This window comes from Rhamphochromis longiceps, linkage group LG6, assembly GCF_057381845.1.
Source record: "Rhamphochromis longiceps isolate RC_006_pf linkage group LG6, R_longiceps_female_GT1.1, whole genome shotgun sequence".
Taxonomy (NCBI): domain Eukaryota; kingdom Metazoa; phylum Chordata; class Actinopteri; order Cichliformes; family Cichlidae; genus Rhamphochromis; species Rhamphochromis longiceps.
Genome location: NC_140562.1, coordinates 14,205,846 through 14,221,926, shown reverse-complemented (window position 1 = coordinate 14,221,926; position 16,081 = coordinate 14,205,846). Strand labels below are relative to the sequence as shown.

Genomic DNA, 16,081 nt, shown 5'->3' with positions numbered 1-16,081 from the left:
CCAACCTCTGACTCTCTCCCCCACCGATGTAGGAGCGGTGCTGAGCAGGATCAATGTCCACAAGGCTGCAGGTCCAGATGGCATCCCCGGGCGTGTTCTCAGAGCGTGTTCTGGGGAGCTTGCAGGAGTGCTCACAGACATATTCAATCTGTCCTTGGCCCACGCTGTGGTACCGGCCTGCTTCAAATCCACCTCCATCGTCCCGATACCCAAAAACTCCAACCCATCTTGCCTCAATGACTACCGCCCAGTAGCACTCACCCCCATCATCACTAAGTGCTTAGAGCAGCTGGTCCTAGCACACTTCAAATCCTGTCTCCCCCCCACCCTGGACCCCCACCAATTCGCATACCGCCGGAACAGGAGCACAGAGGATGCAGTCTCCATCGCACTGCACTCTGTCCTCTCACACCTGGACAACAACAACACCTACGCCAGAATGCTGTTTATAGACTTCAGTTCAGCATTCAACACAATCCACCCCTCACAACTCATCAGGAAACTGACAGACCTGGGCATCAGCTCCCTCATCTGCAAATGGTTACTGGACTTCCTGACCAACCGCCCCCAACATGTCCGGCTGGATAACCACTGCTCATCTACCATCACAATGAACACCGGTGTACCACAAGGCTGTGTGATGAGCCCTTTCCTCTACTCCCTCTTCACCCACGACTGCAGACCTGCTGATGGTTCCAACACCATCATTAAGTTTGCAGATGACACCACGGTGATTGGCCTCATCAGTGACAACGATGAGGCCGCCTACAGGGAGGAGGTGGATCGTCTGGCTGAGTGGTGCGACACAAACAACCTGCTGCTTAACACCGAGAAGACCAAGGAGCTCATCGTGGACTACAGGAGGAATGCTGACCCACATCCACCCATCCACATTAAGGGGACGGCTGTGGAGCGTGTGAGCAGCTTCAAGTTCCTGGGAGTCCACATCTCCGAGGATCTCACCTGGACGACCAACTGCTCCAAGCTGGTCAAGAAGGCTCACCAGCGCCTCTTCTTCTTGAGGACCCTGAGGAAGAACCACCTGTCCTCAGACATCCTGGTGAACTTCTATCGTTGCACCATCGAGAGCATCCTGACCAACTGTATAACAGTCTGGTACGGGAACTGCTCTGCCTCGGACCGGAAGGCGTTGCAGAGGGTCGTGAAAACTGCCCAGCGCATCGCCGGAGCACCACTTCCTGCCATAAAAGACATCTACAGGAAGCGGTGTCTGAAAAGGGCTGGGAAAATCATCAAAGACCCCAGTCACCCATCACATGGACTCTTCACCCTCCTGCCCTCTGGGAGGCGCCACAGGAGCCTCCGGACTAAGACCACCAGGTACCGGAACAGCTTCTTCCCCACAGATGTCAGACTCCTGAACTCTGCCTCCTGACATCTGACCCACATTAAACTCATGGACTGAACATACACACACCCACAATGGACAACTGTACCCTCAAACACACAATAATAACATGGAGTGAACCACCACTCACAACCACTAGCACTTTATATAGCCTCTGTAGAAACTATCTACACCCTCACTTATCTTAACTGCACTACTGTATAGCTCTGTGTAAATAATCATTCTGTACATTCAATAATCTTTAATCCTACAACTGTTTACAACTTGCATAGTTCCCATTTCTGTATAGCTGTATATCTCAGATTTCTGTAAAGTTATTTATTTCATATTCTGTATAGTTTTTCATATTTATATCCTGTTCATAGCCTGTACATAGCTTGTACTCACTACAGCCTTTACATACTTAGTTATAGAATATTCACAACATACTTCATACCGTGTACATTATAACATACCATAATAGACCCATTTCTGTAATATACTTACATATCTATACTATTGCTAATATATATTGTAATATATCTATATCACTAAAGCACTTCTGGATGGATGCAAACTGCATTTCGTTGCCCTGTACCTGTGCATGTGCAATGACAATAAAGTTGAATTCTATTCTATTCTATAAGAGATGTTGGTGTAGTATAACTGAAGTAATGTTGTTAAGTCCTTAAAGTCATATTCTTTTATTGTCATGACTGTATTTTAAGGTATTTTTATTTTTGTATGATATCTGATTTATATGGAATATGGTTGAAGTAAACTAAAGTATAAAATACTTAGTCAGTCATTTGTTTAATAGTAACTTAACATTATATAATTCCCATATAAAACTATGAATTGTAATTTTAAATGGTTTAAAAGCATGTAGAATAACATATGTAGGCAAGTATATTTCTCCTTTTTTTTATTAAGAAGCAAAGACAAAAAGAAAAAAAAAGAAACAGGGCAGGGTTCGGTGGTTGAATCATCCGTCCCCAACAATGCCAAAACCAAATCTACGCCCTTGTACTGAACAAACACTAGTGTTCAAACAAATAGAACATACACAAAAGAATAGTTGTGCAATTCAAAGATGCTTTGAAGTCAATGTTTATTTAGGTATTTGCGACCCGATTTTAACCTTAAGTCTTCAACACAGCCCGAGCTGTCTTAGGCAAGCTTTCTTGAAATTTCTTTATGTAGTGTTAAAGAAATTACAAGAGAGTAGTTCTCCGGGCTTCTAGGAACCACAGCACCTCAGCCGTTAAAAGGCAGTTGACAGTGCCGGTGTAGAGGGTTAGGGTGTAGAGTGCTGTGCGTAAAAGTTGTCAATACTCGGCTGACTCCTTCAATATTAAAAAGAATGCGTCTCCTCCCATGCGCACAATTTTTGTGGTTAAGACCCTTCCTACTCCCATAGACATCCATTTTAATACCATAAAAGACCACATGCAGTAAATTTTCAGATTACAGTTAACTTGAGTGGAAAGATGAGCTGGTTCTAATTAGGGGAAAATTACAAGCTATAATTCCCCCCCCCCCCCCCCCCCGTGTCCCGTCTCTCTCCTCCCCCTTTTCTCCCTCCCCAGTCTCCTCCTGCGCCTCCCTCCTTCTCTCACTTATCCTATATCACACACAATGAAAGGAAAAAGACAAAAAGAAGTCGCTTCATTCATTTATCTGGAAACATTAATGGATAGAACACCTTAAGTGAGCCACTTAAATAAATAATCGCTGGATTTTGTGGCTGAAGCGAAGAAGAAAGAAAGAGAACAAGGAATCACGAAAAGAAGGATCGGGGCCGATCATGGGGGATTCCGACACTGGCTCAGGTGCAAATGGAACGAAGAGGTAAGAACTTATCAAACTGCTTCCAAACCAAAACTCAGCTTTGGTTTCCTGAAAAGCAGCAGCATGTAAAGGCTCTGAATTCATCATTCTGGGACGCATTAGTCGCTATTCTTTAGCTTTCATTCATATTTGATTCCATTTTTTGTGATGAAAAAAGTGACAAGATCAGTATTAAAAAGTTTAACTGATTAAACTTAAATGTTAGCGTTCGGGGAGAAGCTGACTTATGCGATAATATAAGCTATACATTTTCTCTACTTGAATACTGGATACCTGACAGACAAAACTCTTTAATTGAAGTCACTTTCAACTTATTTAAAAGCAAGAAACAGTTTCGGTGTCAATGAATGATTAGAAAACAAAACAAAACAAACGAAAACTAACATTTTTAAAGATGTTATTTAACGTCTTTTGTGTGTTTTATTGTTGATGGTGTGTTAACGCTATTGTTCTTCCTGGTAAGTTAGACAAAGTTGACCGTCTTGTTCTGAGCTGGAAATGATTGATGATTAATGATTGGTGACTTGCATCTAACTGATTTTTCATGGCAAGTTTGTATACACATCAGTATAACAAAACATAGTGAACACAATGGGTAGACTATTAAAATGCAATTTGTTTAATCAGTCTGGCTGACAGAACAAAATAAATAATAAAATACAAAAGGCAGTGTGCAAATAAAACATTCCCTGAACTCCAATGCTGCGCATACAGAGTCTTTACTATCCACTTGGCTTGACTTAAGTACAATGGAAAACTTTTGGGGAATTAGAATTACAGATATGAGCAGTATTACTTGAGAAAATAAAACGAGTCAAGCTGGTGTGGCTCTACTGCTGTGGAGTGAGGCAAACAGGTTTGGTGAAACAGAAACCAGTGTTTAATCGTATAGGATTATAGGCCACAGCAAATTCAAAAGTGTCAAATGTTTTGGTGTTAGTAGACTTCTTGCAAAAGTAGAGTTAATTTTACTCTAAGTAGAGTCACATTCTTTTAATGTAACTCTGAGGTGTAAAATGATAGTAGTTAAAATCGAGTGTTAAAAATGAGTGTTTCTATTTCAAATCTGGAGGTGTTACAATGTTAACATTAACTCTTGACCTCTTAACTCCGAACTCCTAGAGGGGCTATGACACTAATAGAGTAAATTCACAGACTCCGCCCGCAGTACCACAGATTCTGATCCAAGCTGAAGTGAAGCCGTTTGCTATGCTTGGTAAGTCGTTTTTTTGTGAGATTGTTTCAATTATTATTATGAGCTTTTACTTCTGTGGCTTTTTGGAGTTGAGACAAAGCTGTGTGAAAGGCATTAGCCATGTTGCTCGCTGATAGCATAATAATCTGTTTTAGCTAGCTGAAATATATTGTCTGCGGGCAAATAGTACAGCCTTGAAAAAAAGCTTGCATATGAATTTTCAGTCAGGTTTTTGGTTAACTTAAATACACCTAAAACAATATCTAGATTGTGAAATGTTGGTATAATGGTGCTACTTCAAGCCTGAAAACGATCTCCCACAAAAAAAACCGAGCAAACAGCAGTTGCAGACGTCCTGACTGGGTTGTACGTTTAGATCCCTCCAGAGTTTTGTGCACACGGTTTAGGTAAAAATGAAAAAGATTGAGTTTTTAAATTTAGTTCACCATTAACTGTTGTCTGTGTTCTTCAGTTGTTTGAGAGAGCACCATTTCAACAAACATGTTCGGGTAGAATATTGCCTTTAAATACAAGTTACAGCTCAAAAGATTATTTGTGCAATTAATTAGTGCACAACTAATTTTTATTGAATCTCCACACAGGATATGCTTGTGAAGGTGGAATATGGGGGAAAGCAGAAGTGATGAATGGAGGACATTCATCACTTCCTCCATTGAAGAAAAGAACAATGAGCATGCTGTTGCATTTATCTATGTCAGAGCATTTGATAAACAATATTCTAATGAAAGTGAGAACATGTACATTGCTCCATATTGTTACATGTTTCAGAAAATGTTTTGAAATTGTAGTGCACAGTTCAAAAATAAATGTTTTTCAAAAACCATTGCCTCTTTGTAATACATGTTTATTTCCAAAGGAATTTCTAGAAGTTCAGAAGAGTAAAATTCAAACTTTTAAGAATTAATTAGAAGATCTCTTATGTAGTTAAACTAGAATACTCTGAGAGTTAGTATATAAACTCTTAACACCTAGTTAGCATTAATAAGTGTTAAATTATCAACTCCAGTTGATAGATGGCATCCATTGTCACGCAGCATACATTAAATAAAAATGTTGAGGAGGCAGAAAAATACCTTTTGATTCCTTCCTCCAGATCATCATTAACACTACTATAACAATACTAGAAATAATTTCTGAAGTAATTTGGAAACTGCGTCAACCTCAGAAGTAGCAAAAGCACAGACTTTCTTTACTTAAGTAGAAATAGAGATACCTAGGTTTAAAAATACTCCAGTCAGATTAAATGCTAATTCAGCTCTGTTGCACTAGGGATGGGTACCGGGTGTTGTGCCAAAAAGTGATTGTCTGCCAAAAACTGATTTCCAGTGTTTCTGTGTATTTTTTTATGTGTAATATCTTTACGTATGTTCGTAAATAGACTTCAGTGAACAGGGGATACAAAGGGGTTACATAAAGAATTAAAAAATTATCTGTTTTTTAAGTATCTTTACAACTTGTACTTACATTATAACCAATCCGGTCCTTTATCCCCACTTAAAATATTTTTACAGAACTATTGTAATATTTGCTGCCGTTTCTGCTGTCCTGTTGGGCAACTTACTCTTACAAAATACATTTTTAATGTTAATGAGATTTTTTTTACTGCATAAATAAAGGTTATATAAAAGTCGCTGCCAAAAACTGATTGCGGCTTGTATCTTGTTACACGAATGTTGTTTGTGGCTCAAGATGACTTTATGTCATCCATAAGGGATGCATTTGACATATGTTTAACATATTATAGCCCAACAAGTTACTTATAGCACTTTAAATATGAGCAATCGCTTTTTGGCAAATACCGGAAATCAGTTTTTGGCAGACAATCACTTTTTGGCACAACACCTGTTCCGGCACTGGTTCTGACATAAACGGTAGTAACCAGACCGAAAAGCAGCGCACATTTCGGTGCTTTTTTTCCCTGAGATGTCATACACTTTGGATTCTAGCCAATCATTTTACCTTTGCAAGCGTAGTAGGCGGGCAAACTCAGCAGCCTGCAGCAAGTGGTATTATGTTGATACGGTGATACTGTGCAAAGGAGGTAACACCTCGAATCTGATGAAACACCTGGTGACGTATAGCATTTTTTTAAAAGCCGAGAAATGCGCCGTATTTGATAGCTTGCTGCAGGACCTCACACCGAGCATATCTACTGCGGGTGTGGTGCCTGTTATCGGACCCGGAGTTAGCAACATGAACCCAAAGAGGAGAGTCCTGGCCCCTAGCCCTGTCAGTGTAGCAGAAATGATGACGGATGATGATGGCAGCAGCAGCCGTTCTTCTCTGGGTCAGTAGCTTAATGTTGTTCGTGTGTAACCACGTTATTAAATTAATGCATGTAAGGTGAACTAGCAAACACCGTTGTAGTTACATGCGGCTGTCTTCTTGTTTGATGGCAGATACTCCCTTCACCCTGGCCAAAAAGGCTAAAATGACCAAAGAAAATGTGGGAAACAGCTAAACATGAGAGGTTTTTGGATAAAGTTTGTGTTTTTTCCATTGTTTAAGCACTGCTTCCAGCCAAGAGTGATACCATAAATCCCCTATAGCTGCAGAAAAGGCTAACATTGTTATCTTTTTACAAAAAACAGCTAAACATGAGAGGTTTTGGACAAAGTTTGTGTTCTTGATTCTTTAAGCACCGGTTCGAGCACCGTTTAAGCACTGGCACCATTTCAAAAGTACCGGATTGGGACTGGTATCGGATAAAACCTAAACGATACCCATCCCTATGCTGCACTGTGCACCAATCCAACACAGTGCTTTACTGTGAATCCACCACACCAATTCAAATTAAGCTATATATTTATATACATAATATAACTACCCACTAACATGCAACATTTGAATAACAGCTAACAGGAGTTAGCACAGCTTAGCTTTATATATAAAACATGTGATAATATACGTAATTTATCAATGTGATTGATAATGATGACATCATATGTAAGCTTTAAATTTGCAGTTAATTTGCCCTTACCTTTAAATATAACCTCTCATCTTCCTCTCCTGTTCTTTCTGTTTTCCTACATCTTTCTCCATCACTGAGTGAAGTTAGTGCTCTCTCTTTTCTTTCCCTGGAAATACAGCAGCTGAACCTTTACCTGGCAACACACTGTGTGACAAAATGCAGACAAACAGTTTGTGTGATTGTTGATGTTTGTTTAGCTGATAGAAACATTACATTTGAAATGACCTAACACTTAAAAAATGCCACTCCTTTCATGCTTCCCCCCTTCTGTAGCACTAGATTCTGATGTATCACAAACACAACATACTTAGACCTACACTCCTTTCCCCCACTTAAATTCCCGAAGTAACAAATCTGTTAGAAAATATAAGAAGTGGAAAGCATAAATATTTATGTAAAAATGTAGAGAGTAAAGAAAAAAGTTGTCAGAAATTAAAATACTCAAATAAAGTACAGAATCCTAAAATTTCTACTAAAGTAGAATAACGTAGGTATTTGTACTTTGTAACTTTCCACCTATGGTCACCATTAGATGTCACAAAGTGTGGAGTGCAGAGATGAGAACTCAAATGCAAATTTCACAACACACATTTGATAAACAAAATATGAAGCCCTACAGGTAATAACAAGTTCAATAGCTCAGAGAGAAAACCTCAGAAAAAGTTTCACACAAGGCATTGGTGACAGAAAATAATCTAAACAGGCATCCGTGACTCAGTTTCAGTGCTATCATTACAAAAAAAAAATGTGGAAAATCTTTATAGACCCTTTGATAAAACCTGCGCAAACAATCGTTTTCCAACAAAGGTCAAAGTGACTTCTGATGAAACAAAGAAATGGCCTGTTTTTCAAGTGTTATCATGACTGTATTATCTGCCTCCAGGAATTTGTTGCCATTTGTGAGTCCTTATATTGATGCTATAAATATTGTTCCCTATACTGAGGTAATGATTGTTAATCTTTCACTGATAAATTCAAAAAAGTAGCTGGAAACATTCAACAGAAATTGGCAGTACTAAAGAGGCTGAACACAATAGCTGTGGGCTGTGTTCACCTGGATTGTACTTACATCATTAAGGAGGTGCATATCAAGTTGTTCCATAGGTTATAGCGCAGGATTTCAGAGGAGTGTTGATATGAGGCAGATTTCCCACTGAAGCATAAATCTTCAGTATCAGTGAGCTTAGAGATTTTCAGCTCTAACTCAAATGTTGTGAAGCTGTACACTTTGTTAACAATGGCAAAGAAAGATGATATAACTCACCACTTTTATCTTTCTTGTCTTTTTAGGGAACTTGTCCAGAGCATCTTTCCACAGAAGAAGATCTTATTTCATTCCTGGTTTCAGCTCCTGCTTCTATTTTGTGTTTTGGCCTTAGGCTTGTGTTACACCCTGTCCAGCCGCCCGCTGTCACTATGGCAGAGCTTCCCACTGCAGGAACAATACCAGTGGTTTTTAAACCAGAACAGTAGGGTTAATGCACCTGCTTACCGCATTCATCCCAAAAACAAAGTTATATTAAACAAAACCACTGAACCTTCGACTGTGCGATCTACCTCCCTCCAGTACCACCAAGCCTATCCACGCAACTACCATTTTCTTATGGATAACACAGAGGTTTGCAAGAACAAGATCCCATTCCTGGTTCTCATGGTTCCAGTGGAACCAAAAAATGTGGCAGCTCGGGACGCGATCCGCCAGACATGGGGCAAAGAAAACATAGTTCAGGGTGAGGTGGTACTCACTTTATTTATGTTGGGTGTCTCTAGAGAAGATGATGTTGAGAAGCTCAAACAGGAAAATTTGCAGCACCATGATCTGATCCAGAGTGACTTCACAGACAGTTATCTAAACCTAACAATCAAAACCATGGTGATCATGGACTGGCTAAGTACACACTGCCCTGCAGCAGCCTATGCCATGAAGATTGACTCTGACATGTTTCTGAATGTTGACAATCTAGTAATCATGCTAAAACAGCCGGGCATCCCCAAGACCAACTACCTGACAGGGATGCTTATGTGGAACAGACCAGTCATTCGTTCCAAGAACTCCAAGTGGTATGTGCCTGAGGAATTGTATCCAGAGCCTGAATACCCGACCTACACACTGGGTATGGGATATGTCTTTTCTAATGATCTTCCAGAGAAATATGTGGAAATGTCAAAGTCAGTCAAACCCTTTAACATTGAGGATGCTTATATTGGGATGTGCATGAAAAAGCTTGGACTTGCCCTCACAGCACCACCAACACCCTCCCAGTTCAAGGCCTATAACTATGCATATAATCGCTGTGAATTTTCCAAGGTCATTACATACATTCTTGGTTCTTCTAAACAGCTGCTGGATTATTGGACAGACCTGAAAAAGCCTGGGCCACCTTGTCCTTAACACCTTAGCTTTATGCTAGAGTTTTAATGTATTTATAGATTGTTATAAACTACCGAAGTTATTTATTTTTTTAAATGTGATTTAGAGTTACTTGTTTGGAAAGGTGAAGGTGAACAATTGCTTCAAGGTTTTATAGGTTTACCAGGTCTCATTGGGGTGCACTTTTACATGTGTGATTATTATGTGAGAATGCTGAGGTTACTTAAATGCGTTTACAAATAATACAGTTGGGGTTAAAGATTAAATTGACTGCTAATGAAAGGTGTAAATATTTTAAAAGATTATAAGGTTTATTTTACATATTAAAGTACATTTAATTAAATGGACTGTTCTTATTCATTTGAATGTAATGAATATGTTTTTCCAAAACCTCAACCTTTCAGTGTTCTCTTGAATGTTGTGAGAAACGCCATTCACATACTAGAGTCTATGATAATACCACAGTAGAGCACTGTCCTGTTTTGTTTTCTATCACTGGCAAATCTGGGATCCTTAAAAGCCCTTAGAGGACAGTTTCTGACATACAGAAAGATACTAGTTACAGAATCCATATTTCTCTATAGTGCCTCAGATTGTTTTAATCTGCAAAGCAATTTCAATTCTTTTAGACTATTTCTTTATTTCAATTGTATTCATCTCTCATTGCATACATCTGTTATGTTCCCATTGTGTCCTTATCTCTCCCACCAGAAATAAGACACACAGACAGCAAAGACTCAAAACAGCCAAGGTTCACTGCACATCTTAACCTCCTAAGACCCAAACTCTTCCATGGCATGCATTTTTAATTTCTCTTTGGTATTTGGGCATATTGGGATCCGATGAATGTAAAAACAAAGAATTACCAGATTTTTTTTAAACTGAATTTTTGTTTCTGAGAAAAATGAGAGCCACATATGAGGATATTTGTTTTAAATTTTGATGAAACAGAGGCAGTATAATGTCCTCATAAGTTGATATCAGGCCCTTGTAGAGCAAAATTTTGTGATTTGGTCTAGACAACCAAAAATGTAATGGCCACATCATAGCTGGACTGGCCATCGGGCATACCGGTGGGCCGATGGCGATTTTTCGTTTTTAAAAATTTTTTTTTTATGGTATAAACAATGAAAGGTGGTGGATTGGCCAGATGCTGGCCGATATGTAAAAGTAACTCAGTAACCAAATTTTTGGTGGCTGTGGCGGAGCTGCCACAGAGGCCAGCAGGTGGATGAGGGAGAGTGGAGGCAGGAGGAGGAGAGACCCGAGGCAGCTGCCGGTCCGAGTATCAGGTGAACTGAACTTCAGGTAAGAAGTTATGACCTGCAGTCTATCTGGGTCAGATATAAACCAAGTTTAGGTGGAGTTTATTTTCGTTGTGCTGACTTTTTACAGTTACAATAAGTTGTACTGCGTACTATGGGAGCTATGATGTTGCTGACAGTGAACTTTATTTTATTCATAAAGTTAGTTAGTAGAGTTGCCAACTGTTCTGTAAAAAACAGAATCGCCCCGCATTCAGAGAAATTATTACGCACTTCGTACGGAGCTGAAAAAGAACACAGTTTGTCCTGGACGTCAGCTAGAATGGAAGAAGACACAAAGCTGGAGAGAGAGATAATCCCATACAGCTTATGACAAAATTTGATCCGAAGTGATTGATGGCCCTAATCACGACCTTTTGACCTCCCGCCCCTCCCCCCCGGAAGCGTGTAATGAGCGTGACGAATCGCATCCGGAGAAGGGGGGTGGGAAACCCCCCGCGTGACGAATCGCATCCTGAGAAGGGGGGGGGTGAACCCCGGAAGCGCGTCATCTGTTGTTGGGAAAAAAAAAGTTTTTAGAGGGAGGGGGGAAACCTCCGGAAGCGCGTCATCTGTTGTTGGGAAAAAAAGTTTTTAGAGGGAGGGGGGAAACCTCCGGAAGCGCGCCATCTGTTGGAGGGGAATAAAAAAGCAGAGAGGTGGAGTCCGTCACAATTTCTAAGGCCCAGACGCAGGATGGATTTCCTTCTGCAGCCCCGCAGCGTTCCTGTGTCCGATGAGATCTGCTCTCCCAAAGAAGAAGGCTTTGAATATGACATATTCAAATACAGCATATTTACTATGGAAGGCCTCGATCCGGACCTTATGACCCTACCGGGAATACTCCAGAAGTGTCTAGTCATTTTCAGACCTGTTGCGTCATGTTCCCTAAGCACAGCGGTGATGCAGCAGATGATTCTGTGATGTATAGAGAGACAGAGCGGATGTAATTTTACTTTCTTAAGCTGCACCGGCGTTTGTAATGGAAATAAAGAGTGACTTCCTGTAGAGATTTCAATAGTATTTTATTTTCCTATAATACAGACGCTGTAAAAAAACCTTTAAGATACACCATAGCTTGTGATGAAAAGAAGAACTTTCTATCCGCTTGTAACCTACAGGCTGCCTATGTGTAAAAAACGAATAACTATCCCTTAGTGAATACTACTTTTCCTTTTGAGAGACTGAAAAAGAAACCAGCGACAGGCGATCTTGTTTCACTCACACACACACACACACACACACACACACACACACACACACACACACACACACACACACACACACACACACACACACACACACCCACCCCGCGGGCCAAGGAGGAGTTTTTTTTCTTCAATACTTTAACAATAAGTTTTCTCAATAGATAGAAAATGATGACGCTGAGGAGTCAACATCCGATATTATCATTGCTTGTAACCCGGTAAATAATTTCGTACATCTCCCCATAAAACAAGTCTTAGCGGGGAAAAAAGCTCATATTCGAATAAGTTTATTAAAGCACCCCCCTCTGTGGGAAAGAGTCAACCATGAGGCGAGTTTTGTCAACAGCAATTGTCCATTTGGTAAAACAAATATCCGTCTCAAAGTCGTATTTTACCGTTGCAGAATGCGGAAAACAGAAGGCACACACACACACACACACACACACACACACACACACACACACACACACACACACACACACACACACACACACACACACACACACCCACCGCGGGTCAAGGAGGAGTTTTTTTTCTTCAATACTTTAACAATAAGTTTTCTCAATAGATAGAAAATGATGACGCTGAGGAGTCAACATCCGATATTATCATTGCTTGTAACCCGGTAAATAATTTCGTACATCTCCCCATAAAACAAGTCTTAGTGGAAAAAAGCTCATATTCGAATAAGTTTATTCCCCTCTGTGGGAAAGAGTTTTTTTCTCAGAGTCAACCATGAGGCGAGTTTTGTCAACAGCAATTGTCCATTTGGTAAAACAAATATCCGCCTCTAAGTCGTATTTTACCGTTGCAGAATGTGGAAAACAGACAGCGTTCACAAGAAGGCATTCAAAAAAAAGGAAATTGGATACCCCAACTCTCCCGACTGCACACACACACACACACACACACACACACACACACACACACACACACACACACACACACGCTTGCATAGATAAACTCTGAATATAGTAGTGGGACTTCAGCTGTTTATGTAACTTACTATCTTAAGACTTTTGTGTCTACAATAATTAGTTTCCTTGGAACCAGATCCCTACCTGTTAATAATTCTCCACTGTACCCATGGTTCAGAAAATTACAGTCAGCCTGCCAGGGACACGTCACTCAGAGAGCTTTTAGAAACATGAGAGGCATCCATACATTTAGAGCACGGGCCTGTTATCAGAAAAAAGTACAAGCCGGAGTTGAATGGTGCTCAGTTTCACCTTCCTTCCTGTTGCTCTATGACGTAGTTTGAAACAGAAACCACAAGTGAGTCAGTCTCGGGTCGAGGTTAGGATTTCCAAAATCAGAGTTCACACACATGTAGCTCTTGATCATATATGTTCATATGTTAACAGTCTTTTTCTTCCCCTTCTTTATTTCTGCGGGAGTCAGGTGGCAGGAGCTCTGTGGAGGTATTTCATCTCCAAAGGCATTGAGTATCTGGACACTGTGTTTTTCATCCTGAGGAAAAAATTTAACCAGGTCACCTTCCTGCACGTCTACCATCATTGCTCCATGTTCACGCTCTGGTGGATTGGCATCAAGTGGGTGGCAGGAGGACAGTGTGAGTAGCTTACAACACAGCAGACATCAGCTATATGATATATATATGAATTTATCAGCATTGCTGTTGATAAAGCCTTCACCGGCTCTGTAGTTTTGTGGTTTATACTGGGTGAGGGCTGGGAAGAGACACAAATGCCTTGGTGGATGCTTCAGGAAGCTAAACCAAACATGTGGAGCTACTTGTCTATAAACCTTTTATTCACTACTGGTTAATGTATTCATTATTGTTGTTTGTTGAGCTTATTTTTTTTTTTTTTATAATATGCATCTGCATATTAACAGCCATGCTAGCAACTCTGTAAAGGTATACCACAGGCAGAGGAGCACTTTGAGCTAAGTGCTAATGCCAACAAGGCAACATGTTGAGAGTAATAGCATTTAATCGTTGAAGTTTACTATTGGGTACAATGTTTATCATGTTCACAGTATGTATTTAGCATGATAACACGCTATCACTTGCTAATTAGTAAACACAGGTGCAGCTATATGTATATTTGCAAGTAGATGATTGTGACTGAGAGTAAACTGAGTCTGAACACTGATGAAGAAGCTAGATGACAAATTTCACTGAAACCCACAAGCATAGTATCGTCATATGTAGCTTGGATAGTTTAATCTGGATTCATGGGCCCCTGGACCTACACTTGTTTGTATCTCCCACCCCCTCAACTATTGTCTTTTTATTGGATACAGACAGCAGGAGTTCAGAGCAACTCAGTTTAAGATTTTTTTTAACTATAGTAAGCAGAACAAAATTAAAAACTTATTGTTTCTTCTACTGCAGCATTCTTTGGTGCACATATGAATGCGATGATCCATGTCCTGATGTACCTGTATTACAGTCTTGCCTCCTGTGGACCTAAGATCCAAAAGTACCTGTGGTGGAAGAAGTATCTGACAATTATCCAGATGGTAGGTTGATTTCCAGGGTGGCTGATTTTGAAATTAAATATACTGATTGTAGGGATCATTTGACTGAAAATCATTCTTCTTGCTATGAAAGAACGGTGAAAACACAATATGGTGCAAAAGCATAACTCTTATTCTCTCTTTGGGGCTCAGATTCAGTTCCATGTCACCATCGGTCACACGGCCTTGTCTCTCTATCTCTAAAGACAGAGCACATATCTGAACCACTGGAACACAGAGGTAAGAGAAATCTGTGGAGATACATGCGAAGGATTAAACTATAAATTAGTTAATATTAGATTATTTCTGCCAAGAAAAATGTTGCCTGAGTTGATGTAGCAGTAATCTTGTTTGCGTTGGCCATGTTTCTTTTGGTTTGTGTTACCTTACCTGCTTTTCTTTCATACTCTCTTTAGGTAATAAAGCCACATCTTTACCATGAAGCTACCTTTGGCTCTGGTGTTTGCACTCACCCTCCCCATCATCAGGGCTCAGGTTCCTCACTGGGGTCCGTGTCCAGAGCCTGCTGTTCAACCCCCCGTCAGCCTTAAACAGGTACCAGTGACGATGCAGACTGTGCAGAATATGCTGAACACATTAGGCGTGAATGTCATGAGATACTTCTTCTCTCGCACAGTTTGAAAAGGAAAAAGCTGACACCACAAACATTATCAGAGATTTCTGTTAAACGAGAATTTATTAATATAAATATTGTTTTCATGTGAAAAAATAATTGAATTTATTAAAAGTACTTTTTATTTATATAGTTTATAATATATATATATATATATATATATATATATATATATATATATATTTTTTTTTTTTTTTTTCAGCATTTCAGCATAATCTTTGTTGTAAGTCAACTCAGTACCCAAAGTATTGTGTAAGTAAAGCTTTTCAGTACCTTTAATAGCATAGAAATGTGCATACATTAGTACAATAACTGAATAAATGAAGACAGACTTTTTCCCAGAGGGGAAACTTGGCAAAACATTGTGTTTAATTACTTCCTCAGCTGGTGTAGAGTAGGTTTTTATAAAACACATACCATATATCAGAGTATGTAGATTTATTCATAGTCTGCCGACCCCCTCTTCTTCTTCTCTGTGTTGGTGTTGTTGTTCGTGTGCGTGTGTGTGCGTGTGTGTGTGCGTGCCTTAGAAGTCAATTAATACATTAGCCATACTTAAAAAACATCTGAATTTCATTTAGAACTGAGATTCTAAGTTGTAAGCAGAAATCTTATGCACAGCCAGAAACATGTTTCCCCACTTTCACAATGCTGAGGTGTCAAATCCACAACCCCCAACAAATGGTTTGTTACA

General features: G+C 39.9%; 3 protein-coding genes across 3 annotated transcripts in view; 2 read left to right on the top strand and 1 right to left on the bottom strand.

The window, feature by feature from the left end:
• LOC146667659 (very long chain fatty acid elongase 4-like) overlaps positions 1-16,081 on the bottom strand; it is a 35,163-nt gene that overhangs the window by 10,424 nt on the left and 8,658 nt on the right. The window lies entirely within an intron of this gene.
• Positions 3,000-10,330, top strand: LOC146667661 (beta-1,3-galactosyltransferase 5-like). Its single transcript, XM_085409313.1, has 2 exons — positions 3,000-3,199; positions 8,677-10,330. Exons 1-2 carry the CDS (start codon positions 3,156-3,158, stop codon positions 9,776-9,778), a joined length of 1,146 nt encoding a protein of 381 aa, XP_085265439.1. The 5' UTR covers positions 3,000-3,155; the 3' UTR covers positions 9,779-10,330.
• LOC146667660 (very long chain fatty acid elongase 4-like) lies at positions 13,517-15,302 on the top strand. The gene is made up of 5 exons (XM_085408799.1): positions 13,517-13,521; positions 13,634-13,842; positions 14,629-14,756; positions 14,907-14,993; positions 15,170-15,302. The coding sequence occupies exons 1-4, from the start codon at positions 13,517-13,519 to the stop codon at positions 14,955-14,957; spliced, it is 393 nt and encodes a 130-aa protein (XP_085264925.1). The 3' UTR covers positions 14,958-14,993; positions 15,170-15,302.